The 14,317-nt window shown below is 41.6% G+C and overlaps 1 protein-coding gene across 1 annotated transcript in view; it reads left to right on the top strand.

Annotated features, from left to right (window-relative positions):
- Positions 1-14,317, top strand: part of LOC144502308 (uncharacterized) — a 164,861-nt gene that overhangs the window by 15,085 nt on the left and 135,459 nt on the right. The window contains exon 6 of the mRNA XM_078226119.1: positions 9,738-9,912. Coding sequence (XP_078082245.1) covers positions 9,738-9,912 — 175 coding nt within the window. The remainder of the gene's footprint in view (positions 1-9,737; positions 9,913-14,317) is intronic.

The raw sequence follows: 14,317 nt of genomic DNA, 5'->3' as shown, positions 1-14,317 counted from the left end.
AAATGGAAAATCCTATAGTTTTAAACTGTCCCCTAATTCTAGTCTCTTCTACAAGGAGAAACCATCCTTTGCAGTATCCGCCCTGTCAAGTCTCCTCAGGAACTTGTTTCAATAAGATCACCTCTCAATCTTCGAAACACCAGTGGAAATAGGCCCAACCTTTCCTCTAAGTACAGCACATCCAGGTTCTCCTTCATCCACATTGCTTGTTATTTCTTCAAAGAACTCCATTAAATTACTCAAACGTGATTTCACTGTCACAAAACTGTGTTCGCTCTGCTTGATTGCACTGAGATTTTCTAAGTGGCCCAACATAACCCCCTTAATAATAGATTGCAGCAATTTCCCTGCGACAGATGTTAAGCTAATTGGTCTTTGATTCCTGCTTTCTGTCTCCTTCCTTTCTTGAATAGAAGAGTCACATTTACTACTTTATAATCTGATGGGACATTTCCAGAATCTAGGGAATTTTGGAAATTTAAACCCAATGCATCTACTATCTCAGCAGCCACATCTTTTAAGACCCTTCAAAGAGGTCCATCAGGACCTGGGGACTTGTTAACTTTCAGTTCTGATTAGTTTCTCAGTACCTTTTCTCTAGTGATTGTAATTGTTTTAACTTCCTCTGTTCATTAACTCCTTATCTTCCCTCTCTAGAGAACCAACTTCTTTTTAACTACTTGTAGAAACTCTCGCTATTTTTATATTTTTCTCTCTTAAATTTCTCCCTCTTTACTGTTCTTTACTTTGTCAGTCTTCTAACCTACAACTCATTTTTGCAGAATTATATGCTTTTTCTTTCTATCTTTAGCTACCTAAGTTAGCCATGGATGGTGTGTCCTTAGAGTATCTTTTCTGAGTATTCTAAAATATCTCCTTAAATGTCTTCCACTGCATCTCTACTGACCTATCCCTTAATCTAATTTCCTAGTCTACTTTAGCCAGCCCTGTCTTCATTGCCCTTTTAAGTATAAAATAGTCTTAGATCCACTCCTCTTCCTCAAACTGAATGTAGTATCATGTTATGATGTGGAGATGCCGGCGTTGGACTGTGGTGGGCACAGTAAGAAGTCTCACAACACCAGGTTAAATTCCATTAGGTTTATTTGGTATCACGAGCTTTCGGAGCGCTGCTCCTTCATCAGGTGAGCATCATGTTATATGACATTTAAGCATGGTATTCTTCAACTCACCATGAGCTATAATATGGGAGATTTGCCAGTATAGAATAGAAAATCTATGTACATGCACATTCCTGTATGACACCTGAGGTGTACTAACTCTGACGAAGAACTTGAAATATGTAGTGAGCCTGCAGAGGCAATTTGCTACTACTGAGCCAAGATTGGGCCCCTTTTGATTTGCAAAGCCTATCTGAAACTCATGATTAATTCATATCCACGGTTACCCTAGCCCAATGCACATTTCTTCTTTCTTATTGATATAGGCATCTCTGCTTGATTGATATGCACACCTGTTCATTCTGATTTGCTCATGTACAATCTTTCTTGTGTCCCAGTTTTTCTCCTTCCAGGCTTCTGGCTGCAACTCAAAGTAAAGTTTGTAACAATGTAAACATATTAAATTACCCACTTCACAGTGTTGTGGTTAAACCTGGCTACAAAATAGCTTTTTGTGCTTTGACCACTTTCATTAAGAGTTTTACTCGGAGGCATCCATCCACCCATCTCAAAAGTCTAAGCTTGCAGTTGAAGTGTACGTTTGGCCAGTGGCAGCAGCCTCAACAGAAATAGTCTGAAATGTTAATTGATTATGCTGAGGTAAGTTTGTTGAGTGTAATCTGAGACTATTCATACTAGGATGACTACGTGTGACAATTGATGGCCTCGAGCTGTGTTCTATTCCTTTTGTGTGGCCTTGGCTCAACCAGATGAATGCTGGGGATAGGTTCTCTGATGTGGAGATGCCGTTCTCTGTTCTGTTCTAGGTTCTAGGTTCTCTGCACAGGACAGTGACTTTGATTCACAGCTTATTGGACTGAACCCCCATCCCACACTTGATGTGGGTGGGGAAGTTATCTCCTAGACAGAAAAATGATTTTGTGAATTTAGTAGCCACTAGCAAAATGGCACCCTGTTAAATTAAATCAGTTTCTCTCCAAAAGTTACACTAGAGAAGGTGACCCAATGTTTAAAGAGAGAGCCATTAACACGTTTATTATCCTTCACATAAACAGTAGTCCTGATCCCATTTGTCTGCATAGTTTTTTTTATTCCTTTATTTTCTTTAACTACCTGTCTAACCTATTTTTAATGTTGACATGAGCTCTGCTTCAATCTCTGGTCAGCCTGCTCTGTAAAAACAAAAGCAAGTTTCTCCTATTCTCTCCTGAAGCTTTTACAATTACTCTTCTTTCAATACCTCCTCATTTTAGATCCCTCAGTCACTGGCAATAGTCTATGTATGCTGTCCCATTCCTTCATAATGTTACATGCCTATATGAAATCGCCCTTTAATCTCATCCTCCAATGAAAACAGCCCAATTTTCCATGCCTTTCTTGATATTTATATTTTCTTACACCAGGTACCTACTCATTTCTAACAAATTTTTACTCTACCATTAATTTTCCCCTAATTGTATAACCCATTAATCTTGAATAGACTCCGATGTGTCAAAAGGCTTTGAAAAGTCAGTGCATGTCACATACATTGTTTCTCTGCGTTAAGTATGTTGTCAACTTGAGGTTTTGAGGGAGTGAGGGTTCACTTACAGGTTGATGTTTCTGGTGCTGGACATAAGGAAAGTGTCTGTGGTAAAAATGACCAAAGACCTAATTGGAGTGCTTTTTTATTTGTAACTGTGTTACCTAAGGGTTCACCTGAGACGATAATGTTGAGAAAGAATAATTTTCTAATAGAGTTTGGCTGTGGGGAGATCCAATTCGGTACCAATAACATTTTGATTAAAGAAGGCAAAGTTTGAGATTCAAGACAGCTGCTAATAGTATATATCCACAAAATTCCATGGGTTTTCATCAAACAAAACTAACTTTATTATGCAAGTTAGAAAGATAAAACCCTTTACACTATCTGTCTTGTACTTTAACACTCTGGGTAAGAGGGAGGTGCATGTAAATTAACGGGCAAACTGTGGTTAAATACTGAATACATGCCAAATGTAACTAAACCAGATCCCACGGATTTCTCAACAACCCACCCAGGTGTTAGTCAAACTGAGTCAACCAATCTCACTGGAACTTTGTTTTTTTTTCATGAGGGTTTCCAGTCTTCACCTTCAAAGATCTTCCCTTGGAATTCTCTAAGTCATTCCAACTCGACGCCTTCAACAGCAGCCCATCTCAGAGCATTTCAATTTCTCCTTCTGCGATTATGTTCCCTTGGTTTTGTGGGTACATTCGAGCAATAACTTACAAGACTTATGCCGGAATTTTACCACCACCGGAGTGGGCATGGCTCATAGAACGGAGTTCTCCATTGGTCTCGGGTGGGATTTTACAAGCCTCGCCCGAGCGAGATCTTAAAATACCGGCCTTAAAGTCCGTTTTCCACAGCTCTTTCTTTAGTTGGAGGGCGTTTAAACTTGACTAGGATTATTCCTGCCCCCTATCTCTTGTCTCTTACCACTGGGACATTTGCTGGCTGGTTGGCTGACTGACTATAAACTGACTCCCCCAAGCAATGCTGTTCACTGACCTTTGAATTGATCTGGTGAGCTATTACAACATTCCAGCGTGCCCTAACTTGTTACTTGATAGGACCAAATGTTGCAAGCAGTGGAGCATCTGGTATCTTAAGTGTTACAATCTCCATAGTTTACAAGCTTACATAGCACACAAAGACATAGAATGAATGGATTTCATACCAAGAGGCTATCTTGGGCTACTCTGCATTAACATTGATCGGCCCAGCTATAATAATGCTTAAGAAAATAAGCACCGTCTAGAGCAATGCTTGTTGCTGAGCCACTGGATTCAATATCCACCGTCTTCATCATGGAGTACTATGGTTGAGTATGTCGTATCTCTAGGATAAATCACAACAATGTACTCAAACTATTTCAATGGAACCTCCCAACCCAATGAACTGTATTACCAAAAAGGAAGTGAACAACCAGGTCATGTGAATACCACCACTTTCACAACACACACACGTCGACACACACACCAACACAGACACTGACACGACATGACAGAAACAGCCACAAGGGAGCCTCAGAGCGTAGGTCCTCTTGTAGTCCCTGGGAAACCCAGGAGAAGGGCCAAAAGGATTGTGAGGAGTGAAACGTTTAATACCAAGGGGTGGCCGGCAACGCACTGAAGGCTGCGGGGCTGTACTGTTAAATGCAGTCAATGGAAGGAGTTGGGACTTTGAGGGGTGGAGGTACAGCCTACCCTAATCGAACTTTCTGTGCCAGATCATATCATGGTTGCCAAGCTCTGTGGAGTCCAAACCTGCAAGATGTACCATCTCTCATTCAAGCTATCCCTGATCCTCTTATCAATGTTCCTCATCAACTAATCAGCTATTCTCCAGGGGTCACACATAATCAGGTCTTGGGGGAACAGGCAGTCGCAGTCAAGGCCTTGAGCCTCATGGGCATGGGGCCATTGAGTGGCCTCCATTTTCACCACATCATGGTGAGTTCCATAAATATTGAGGTGAAGGGAGGGATGATGCCAACCTGAGGCCATGTCGCAAGATGAGGGGACATGGGTCTGTATCAGTGACCGTGCAAGCTATCTGCTGTGGGCTGCAACTCCTGTAAGGGTTGGTCAGCCCTCAACCGCTGGCTCACAATGGGATTAGGGAGGGGATTAGAGTGTAAAGATGGATTACGTTGCTGACTGTGTGTCTCTCTCTTTTGACCACATTCTCACCAATTGAAGATGATTTTGTTTTGGAGCCAGGCCGGCTCCCTTTATTGCTGCTGACTGGTACCGAGACGCATTGGAGGTGGCGAGAGCACCAGGGCCATTCCCAGGCATAACCCACCACCACAGGAGCGGTCCCGGAACATCAGGGAGCTGCCACAGAGGCTCAAGTGCCGGCCACCCATTAGGCCAAAGAGGGGCTAAGAAGACCGTGATACTCTAGGCCACGTTTCTACAGAAGGTGCTGGCCTTTTCAGGAGCTGTTAGACAACACGTACCATCACACTTCCACTTTGACAGGGAGACAGCGCGGCACCAGTGCCAGGTTCTCAGATACCTGGCACTGATAGGAAGAGGAAGGCACTCTCTCCTGGTAACTTTGAAAGTCGCGGCTGTCCTGACCTTTTCACCACTGGTTAATTGCAGGGCTTGAACAGGGACCTGTGCAGAATCTCTCAATCTTTTGTGCACTGGTGCATCCATGAGGTCACAGACGTCCTGGCATTGCACTACGTCACACTCAACCTGGATCTGATTACGCCAGCCTAACAGGGGTGGTAATATTGCGAGAGGCGAGAAACTGGGCGCGAACCCGGTTTTCACTTTTCTCTCAATTTTACCAGCTCGCCTTGCCGATCGACTGATGTGACAAGCCGGTAAGATCGCCCCTGTAGAATCTGCATGATTCACATGCAGGCCGGCCTGGCCCATTTGAATAGGCTGAATCGCATCTGTGCAGCGCTGCCAGCATGGATGCGATTTACTCCCATTTTCACACCAGCGGGAGAGTGCGCAATGTCTTCAATTCTGCAATTGTAAAGGCTGTTAGATTCGGTGATTACTGAAACATTTGCATTGCTGTTGTGCAATATCTTTGTGCAACAAATCAGTTTACTGATTCCCTCGGCTTGATTTAGTTAACGTTTTTGAAGTCCTGAAAGCGGTTTAATGGAGCCAGTGTTTGCTGCTAACTTAAGGATGAGTTTAATATGTATGCCATTATTAAAGTGTAAATCATCCAGCAATTTGTGTTGAGGAAGCAATACTGAGTTGCAAATCACCGCGAATTACTAGATGTTTGTGCCACTCTGTTATTAGCCTTGCAAAAATAGCAGCTCAATGTCAACCTTAAACAGTGTGTAAATAATTGAGAATTTAGTTAACTCAACCTGACAACACATGATCTATGGATTTTAATACAAAGTGCAGAATGCACGATTCTATAAATTAATGAGATCTATTACATCTGTGCTGAATTTATCAGAATTCAACCAATTTATTATTTTGGTTTTATTTAAATTATTATCCGGAACTGTCATGAATTATGATTACCTGTTTTGTTTAGATCACCATCTCAATTTGGCACCTGCTGCCATGACTTTTCAATCAACCAATTATATCTATCTAACTAACTTCCTGTGAGTTTTTCTGTCCCTGTCATTCCACCCAATCTCTCAGGCCTGGAATTTCACAGAGTCATGGATACTCCACTACGTATCCAAAAAGACAGGCAGACACTGTGATCTGCAAAGTCTTGCCCCCATATCTAGCAGAAACTATTTTATCAGGTGTGGGGAGGAATGACTTCCACGTGTGAAAAACCCAAACTCAGCAGATATTTTGATTTGATTTATTATTGTCACATGCGTTAACATAGTGAAATGTATTGTTTCTTCCACGCTATACAGGCAAAGGATACCGTTCATAGAGAAGGAAATGTGAGAGTGCAGAATGTAGTGTTACAGTCATAGCTAGGGTGTAGAGAAAGATCAACTTAATGCAAGGCAAGTCCATTCAAAAGTCTGACAGCAGTAGGGAAGAAGCTGTTCTTGAGTGGGTTGGTACATGACCTCAGACTTTTGTATCTTTTTCCCAACGGAAGAAGGTGGAAGAGAGAATGTCCGGGGTGCGTAGGGTCCTTAATTATGCTGCCTGCTTTGCTGAGGCAGCGGGAAGTGTAGACAGAGTCAATGGATGGGAGGCTGGTTTGCGTGATGGATTGGCTACATTCACGACCTTTTGTAGTTACTTGAGGTCTTGGGCAGAGCAGGAGCCATACCACTTTCTGTGGTGCATCTGTAAAAGTTGGTGAGAGTCGTAGCTGACATGCCAAATTTTCTTAGTCTTCTGAGAAAATAGAGGTGTTGGTGGGCTTTCTTAACTATAATGTCAGCATTTGAGGACCAGAACATGTTGCTGGTGATCTGGACACCTAAAAACTTGAAGCTCTCTACTTTCTACTTCGTCCCTGTTGATGTAGACAGGGGCATGTTCTCCTTTATGCTTCCTGACATCGATGACAATCTCCTTCGTTTTGTTGATGTTGAGGGAGAGATTATTGTTGCCGCACCAGTTCAACAGATTCTCTATCTCATTCCTGTACTCTGTCTCGTCATTGTTTGAGATCTGACCCACTACGGTGGTGTTGTCAGCAAACTTGAAAATCGAGTTGGAGGGGAATTTGGCCACACGGTCGTAGGTGTACAAGGAGTATAGCAGGGGGCTGAGAACACAGCCTTGTGGAGCACCAGTGTTGATGATGATTGTGGAGGAGATGTTGTTGCCTATCCTTACTGATTGTGGTCTGTGAGTTAGGAAGTGCAGGATCCAGTCACAGAGGAGGTGCCAAGGTCCAAGCCACAGAGTTTGGAGATGAGTTTCATGGGAATAATGGTGTTGAAGGCTGGGCTGTAGTCAATAAATAGGAGTCTGACATAGGTGTCCTTATTATCTAAGTGTTCCAGGGTTGAATGCAGGGCCAGGGAGATGGCATCTGCTGTGGCCCTGTTGCGGTGATAGGCAAACTGTAGTGGATCCAGGTAGTCCAGGAGGCTGGATTTGATTCTTGCCATGACTAGCCTTTCGAAGCACTTCATGATGATGGCTGCCAGAACCACCAGCCGATAGTCATTAAGGCACGCTGCTTGGCTTTTCTTAGATACTGGGATGATGGTCGTCTTCTTGAAGCAGATAGGGACCTCAAATTGTTGTAAAGAGAGATTGAAGATGTCTGCGAATACCCGCGCCAGCTGATCCGCGCAGGATCTGAGTGCTCATCTGGGTACCCCCATCCGGACCAGTTGCTTTCTGTGGGTTGACCTTTGAGAAAGCTGCTCTGACATCTGCAATGGTGACCCCAGATACAGGTTCATCCAGGGTGGAGGGCATGCTCTCACTGATATTTGAGCTTGAGTTCACACAGGTCCCTTTTTCACTGCTGAAGGGTCTTATCCTGCATTGCATGAGTTACAAATTTTTAGAGTTGACTTAAATGCTCCAGGAAGATATATGAGGTATAAGCGCTGTTGAGGTATTTAAATTGTCACCCCTTTAAAGATATAAAGAAAAAAACCCACTCGACTATCTGAGAGTTGAATAACTCTGTTCCATCATTTTCAATATCTGTTTGTTGATATAACCCTAAGTGCTCTCAGTATATCATTGCTGATCCTTGACTGTTTTCCACAAACTACAATTATCACATTGGGAGGGTTGTAATTTCACCCTTTGATTGACAGTCCAAAGGGGTTATTAAAGGACTAACTAGCTGTCTTTTGTGTAGGATTATGAATATAAGTCAATTTGTTTTGATCATGGATTAAATACTTGATTGGATTTAAATGCCTTGTATTGGTTTTCATGAATGGGAAAGTTTTTATTTATTGATTGTGAGTTCTATAATAGACATACAGAACTTTATTTCATCTCAATATGGCCCCTGAAACCTGCTCATGGTGGATAATGGGTGAGTTGACATGGAAGGTGAAGTGGCAAAAGGTGGTAGATGTGAGGCAATAGTTTACGTGGAGGGTGTTAAGGGACCATGGGGGTGAGTGGGTGGCATGGGTGAGAGCGAAAGGGCCAAATGTTCCAGAAAACAACTGCTTAAAGTCCCAGGAAACCAAGGTTGCGTTTTAAACCCAACCCCCTTAGCATTTGGCAGCTCCTGTGGCTGCTTCTGATCTGCATCCAAGGTGGCGGGCCCAACTCCATTCCACACCCAACGCACCCACTCCCTAGGTCGTGGATCCTGTTATTTTGGGCTTTTCCCCAAGGTGAAAGGGGTGAGCCAAGAAATGTCCTGACTTCCATTACCTGACTTGGGAGCAGCAATCCAGGCACCGGTCTCCGAAAAGGGACAACTGAAACTGTGGAGTCTCAGTACTACAAACAATAAATTGTTCTTTGATTTTAAAAAATGCCTTACTTTTTCTTTATGTCTCTCTTTTTGCCCTCTCTCAATACAAGCTTTCTTTCCCTCTTTGTTTCCCTTTCTATACCTGATTTGACTTTCTTTTCTCTGTTGTTCCTTTTCTTTTTCTCGAATCTTAAATCCTATTAGTTAAGGAGATGGACTGTTGATCCTAACTCCACTGAGCTCACTTCATTGTTAACAGCTTGTACTTGCAACACAACGATTTCCCATGCTGAAGGGTGAGTGGAAAAAGCCACAAGGTGCCCCTTGGTAGCAAAATCTGGGCCAATATTTGCTTTTAGGCCTGATTAAAAATTCAGTTCACACTGAGAAAGGAATCAAATTGCCTGGGACAACTGAAAGTAGATGCAAAACTATGTGATGTGAATTTAAAATATGCTGCACAGGATCTATCTTGACTAGATTTGAAATGTTGCTATTGTGGATACATGTGCGTTCTGGCATTATGCTTTATCATTTTAGATGCTGCAATGGCTGCCATGTTCTCCACATACTCCCAGATTTGTTTAATATAATAAATGAGAGCTAAAAATATACCCTGGAAAAACATTAGCAAAAGAACGATTAAAAAGTCTTGTTAAAACTGTGCAACGTTTGGTTCTATGGAGTCAGTTAAATCTTCTGTTTTTAAAAATTCATTTTGAAAGATTGCTGTTTCTTTCTTTTAGAGGATCTTGACAGAATGATTCTTATCCTCTTTGGCATTTATGTCGGTGGCGCTGCTTGTTCATTTATCCGTGCCTACTTTTTTGTTCTCGCGGGACATAGGCTGGTGGCCAGACTGCGTAAAAGGCTTTTTGGTAGCATTCTGAAGCAAGAAATCGCATTCTTTGATGAGAACAGGTGGGTGCCATGGACTTGACTCTTGTAACTGTGCTAAAACAAAGGCTATAAATGTTGAAGCTTGTGAAAAAGCCTTGTTTCTATAATTTAAGCTTCATGATTAAAAGGTGACGATGGATTTCAGTGGTAATTACGTTTCCTCTTATTGAACTTGCCTTTAATTGAACATTGATTCCTCCACATACTTTCAGAGCTCAGTATCGTTTTGAGTGTAAATGCAAACATTCTGGAAAGAATCCCAAGTGCAGCATTTAGTTTTTAGTCTGGTTATTTTTCCTGCTCTACTCAACATTTTCTGGAATGGATGGTTGCTTGGAGAGAGCTCCAGACTTCTCCCCGGTTGCCATTTATGTTGCAGCAGGATCATAGAATCCCACAGTGCAGAAGGAGGCCATTCGGCTCATTGAGTCTGCACCAACCACAATCCCACCCAGGTCCATAACTCCATGCATTTACCCTAGCTAGTCCCCAAGACACCAAGGGGCAGTTTAGCTTGGCCAATCCGCCTAATCCGCACATCTTTGGACTGTGGGACGAAACCGGAGCACCTGGAGGAAACTCCACACAGTGACCCAAACCGGGAATCGAGCCCGGGTCCCTGGCGCTGTGAGGCAGCAGTGCTAACCACTGTGCTGCCCTGTACACGCACCAGGCAGGAAACCTTCCTCCAAAGTTGAAACCAACAATGCCCATAATTAGAACCGCTGTTGTGGTCCCTGTTGTTTTGACATGTTCTGCTCACACTTGTAATTAGTGCAAGGGTACACAAAAATGTGAGATATTCAATGATTGTTGAAACAAGCATCCTAAATCATTCATAGGTTCAAATTCCGAGTTAATCAATAATATGTTAATATCTCAAAGTTTCACTAGCTCTGACAGAACATGTTTTCAACCATTACATATGTTAGTTGCTTAACTATTAAAGTTGAGTCAAAGGTTTAGTTGCATTGTTATGACAACAGTCTTTTATAAACTACGATGGACTAATCCCGTTAAATATCCATTTAGTAATGAACCTGTAACAATTCAATCAACAATTGAAATTTTCAGAAATTTTGAATCAGAAAATTGTCTTTCACTTTAGGATATTGACAATTGTGGGAATAGTGTTAGTTTCATGTTTTCTCTCATTTTATTCCTGTTACATTAGGCAAAACTGCATTACAGGACTTTACAGAAGATAGATATCTGTTGGGCTGCATTTAAATGTCAATCCATGCCTGGACTTTGCTGTAGTAATGACGACAAAAACTATCAGTTTGCTGTCATTACTCCACTGAAACTGACATCCACTTCAGGATTTCAGCCATGCACAGCGCAATGCGAAAACCAGAAGTTGCTGTCAGTGAGTCTAGACTCCTGCATTAGACGTACTGTAGAGGTTCTCGGAGACTGCAATCTCCATTGCAATCATGCTCTAAAACTGATAATCTTGCTGTTAAAACGTTAGAAGAGGTTGCACCTTGTTGAATGAGATGTAACTTGCTTTTTAATAGTGCATTGGCTTTGTAATTATTCTTAAACTGGCCCTCAAAAGTTAAATTTATATTTGTGGAATGTCAAATTTCCCTATTACCATGAAAATATTTCACATTTAAAACATTTTTTAACAGAAGTCTATATCTTTATTTTAGCTTCTATCTGCCATGGCAAAATAAAGCTACATTAAAATTTAAGCCAAACATTAAATTAAAATTAAATTTTAAGTACTTTTAATTTCCTGGTTTGTTGTGTGTATTTCAAATTTGACCGGTTGCCTACCTGCTTGTGGACATCAATGCTTCTGCACACACAGGCAGTCCCCTGATTTGACGCCAGATTTAAACTGGCATGGGGAAAGGGGAAGTTCCTGCCAGAGATTGCTAGATCTTTGTGGGAAGCTTTCTCCAAGGTCAGCGACGAGTGCCCTTCCTCTGCCACTGACTGCAAAAAGCCAGTCATGAGTTGCAAAGTAGAACAGCAAAATGTAACTCCAGTGATCAAACTGCAGAACGCATTAATAGAGTGTGAAAGCCAGACATGCTTCCTGCAAAACGTGAATTTCAAAACTAGGATTGTTTCAGACACGTTCCCAGCCATCATTTTATTTAAGACTGCGAAACAGTAGGTTTCCGATGAGTATTTACTTAAAATGCTCAGCTGCAGTTTGTGACACACTTGCAGCCGTAGTTTATTAACTGATTACATGGAGGAGCATGTAGACTATGACAATGTTTGTAATTAAAATGATTGATGAGGAACTAAGGAATGATGCCAGACACAAATTACAAGCTTAACGTATTTAAACTGGAATGAATGACAAGACAGTCAGTCATACCTCACATTGACCAAGCAAGATGTTTTTGGAATGAGGCAAAGCCAAATGTTAAAACTTTGCCGACATGATAGAGCTCCCAAAATATACAAACTTTAGAGTTCATTATTGCTATTAGATTACTAGCCGACTTTCTAATTTATTTTTTCTTTTTCTAATAAAACGAACCAGATGTAAAACTAAAATCAAGTTAGTCACACTAGTAGTGGGTTGAGGCACTCTGAAAACAGTCGGAATTTTCTGAGTGATCTGTAAATTGCTCACTACCATTGAAACTATTGTTTCAAAATGATCCAGTGTATATTCTGACATCAAGAAGTTTAAAGTTTTTATTTATTAGTGTCACAAGTAGGCTTACGTTAACACTGCAATGAAGTTACTGTGAAATTCCCCGTAGTTGCCACACTCTGGCGCCTGTTCGGGTACACTGAGGGTGAATTTAGCATGGCCAATGCACCAAACCAGCACGTCTTTCGGACTGTGGGAGGAAACCGGAGCACCCGGAGGAAACCCAAGCCGACACAGGGAGAATGCAGAAATAGAGTCTTTGCTTTCCCCAAAATTGTGTGTTTTAAGTGTCGTACTGGACTATTGTTTCTCTCTAAATTGTGTTATGTCATAACTATAAGGTTATACCAAGTATCCAGGCCAGAGGAATGACGCACTTGTGGTAGTGAGCAATTTACAGCAATAATTATTTAGTCAATTCAAAATCAGTGATGGGTAGAGATAGGGTTTGGTACAACACGATGATTCACTTGGTGAAAATTTATGACTGTGAAGGTGAATGGTTTAGAAAATGTTTCGAAGCAAAAAAAAAACACTTGTACATAAATTTACTAGATTTAAGGAAATAAAGACAAATGCTTTATGGACTAACCATGTGTCTTTGTCATAATAGTCCTGGGCGCTTCTTGAAATACTTAAAATATCACTTTCGTTAAAAAAGCTAGATATTTTAAATCGGTTTTCTAGTTAAAAATAAAAACCTCTACCTGCTTTTACTTATAAACCAGAAGGATATTGAAGGAAAGATAAAGGTTTGTTTTATGTTTGGATCCTTTTAATTATTAACCAATTAATTTTGATAAGGTGGGATGTTTCATGTCACTAGTGAAGAGAAGTGTTATGTTTGACAGCAACTTTGAGCCTGCAGATCTAATCCAGATGTCTGTGCTTTAACACATATCTTTCAATAGTACTTTGTTTTGTCATTGATGACCAACTGAGCACAGTATATGCCTAATGTAGCGGCCATTTATCTTTGTTAAGCCCTGTCAAGCTTGGCTATCTTCAATCTTCCCCCACATGGTATCTGATGTAGCACATATTTAAAATATGAGGAAAATGTCAGTAAAAGCACTTCAAAGGCAGCCAGCACAGAAGTGGGACTTTGCTGCAAAAGTTTAACAATGAATGACAGCCTCAATAATTTGAAAAAACATAAACACAACTCGTGTAAAATGGAAACGCTCTTTGTGTATGCAAGTCTTTACTCATTCTGACTATTTCAGTTAAAGCTAATAATCTTAATAGTTATGACTGAAGTGGTCTTGGTTAAGAGCAGGTGTGGATATGTGCCCATAGCCTCTGTCAGTGTTGTTCTGTAAATAACGCTGAGGGCTTCCCATGTTCACTCCCTTTTCATAGAATAGAATCATAGAATCCCTACAGTGCAGAAAGGGGCCATTCAGCCTATCGCGCCTACACCGACCACAATCCCACCCAGCCCGTAACCCCACATATTTACTCTGCTAATCCCCCTGACACGAGGGTCAATTTAGCATGGCCAATTAACCTAACCCGCACATCTTTGGAATGTGGGAAGAAACTAGAACACCCGGTGGAAACCCACGTGGACACAGGGAGAATGTGCAAACTCCACACAGACTGTGACCCTAGGCCCCCGGCACTGTGAGGCAGCTGTGCACCGTGCTGTCCGCTTCTGGCAGAGTAGCTCGTCTCTGAGAGCCTAACGTGCGCTTTATGAGGGAGCGTGAGTGTGAAGCTATAGCTGTCACGTTGTAATATAGGAAGCATGTTGGTACAAGGGCATTTTATACTGTGTTTTGTTTAAATCAAGGTGAC

Source organism: Mustelus asterias, chromosome 13 (genome assembly GCF_964213995.1).
Source record: "Mustelus asterias chromosome 13, sMusAst1.hap1.1, whole genome shotgun sequence".
In the NCBI taxonomy this organism is placed as follows: domain Eukaryota; kingdom Metazoa; phylum Chordata; class Chondrichthyes; order Carcharhiniformes; family Triakidae; genus Mustelus; species Mustelus asterias.
The sequence above is the reverse complement of the archived record's forward strand: the minus strand, read 5'-3'. Positions and strand labels throughout refer to the sequence as shown.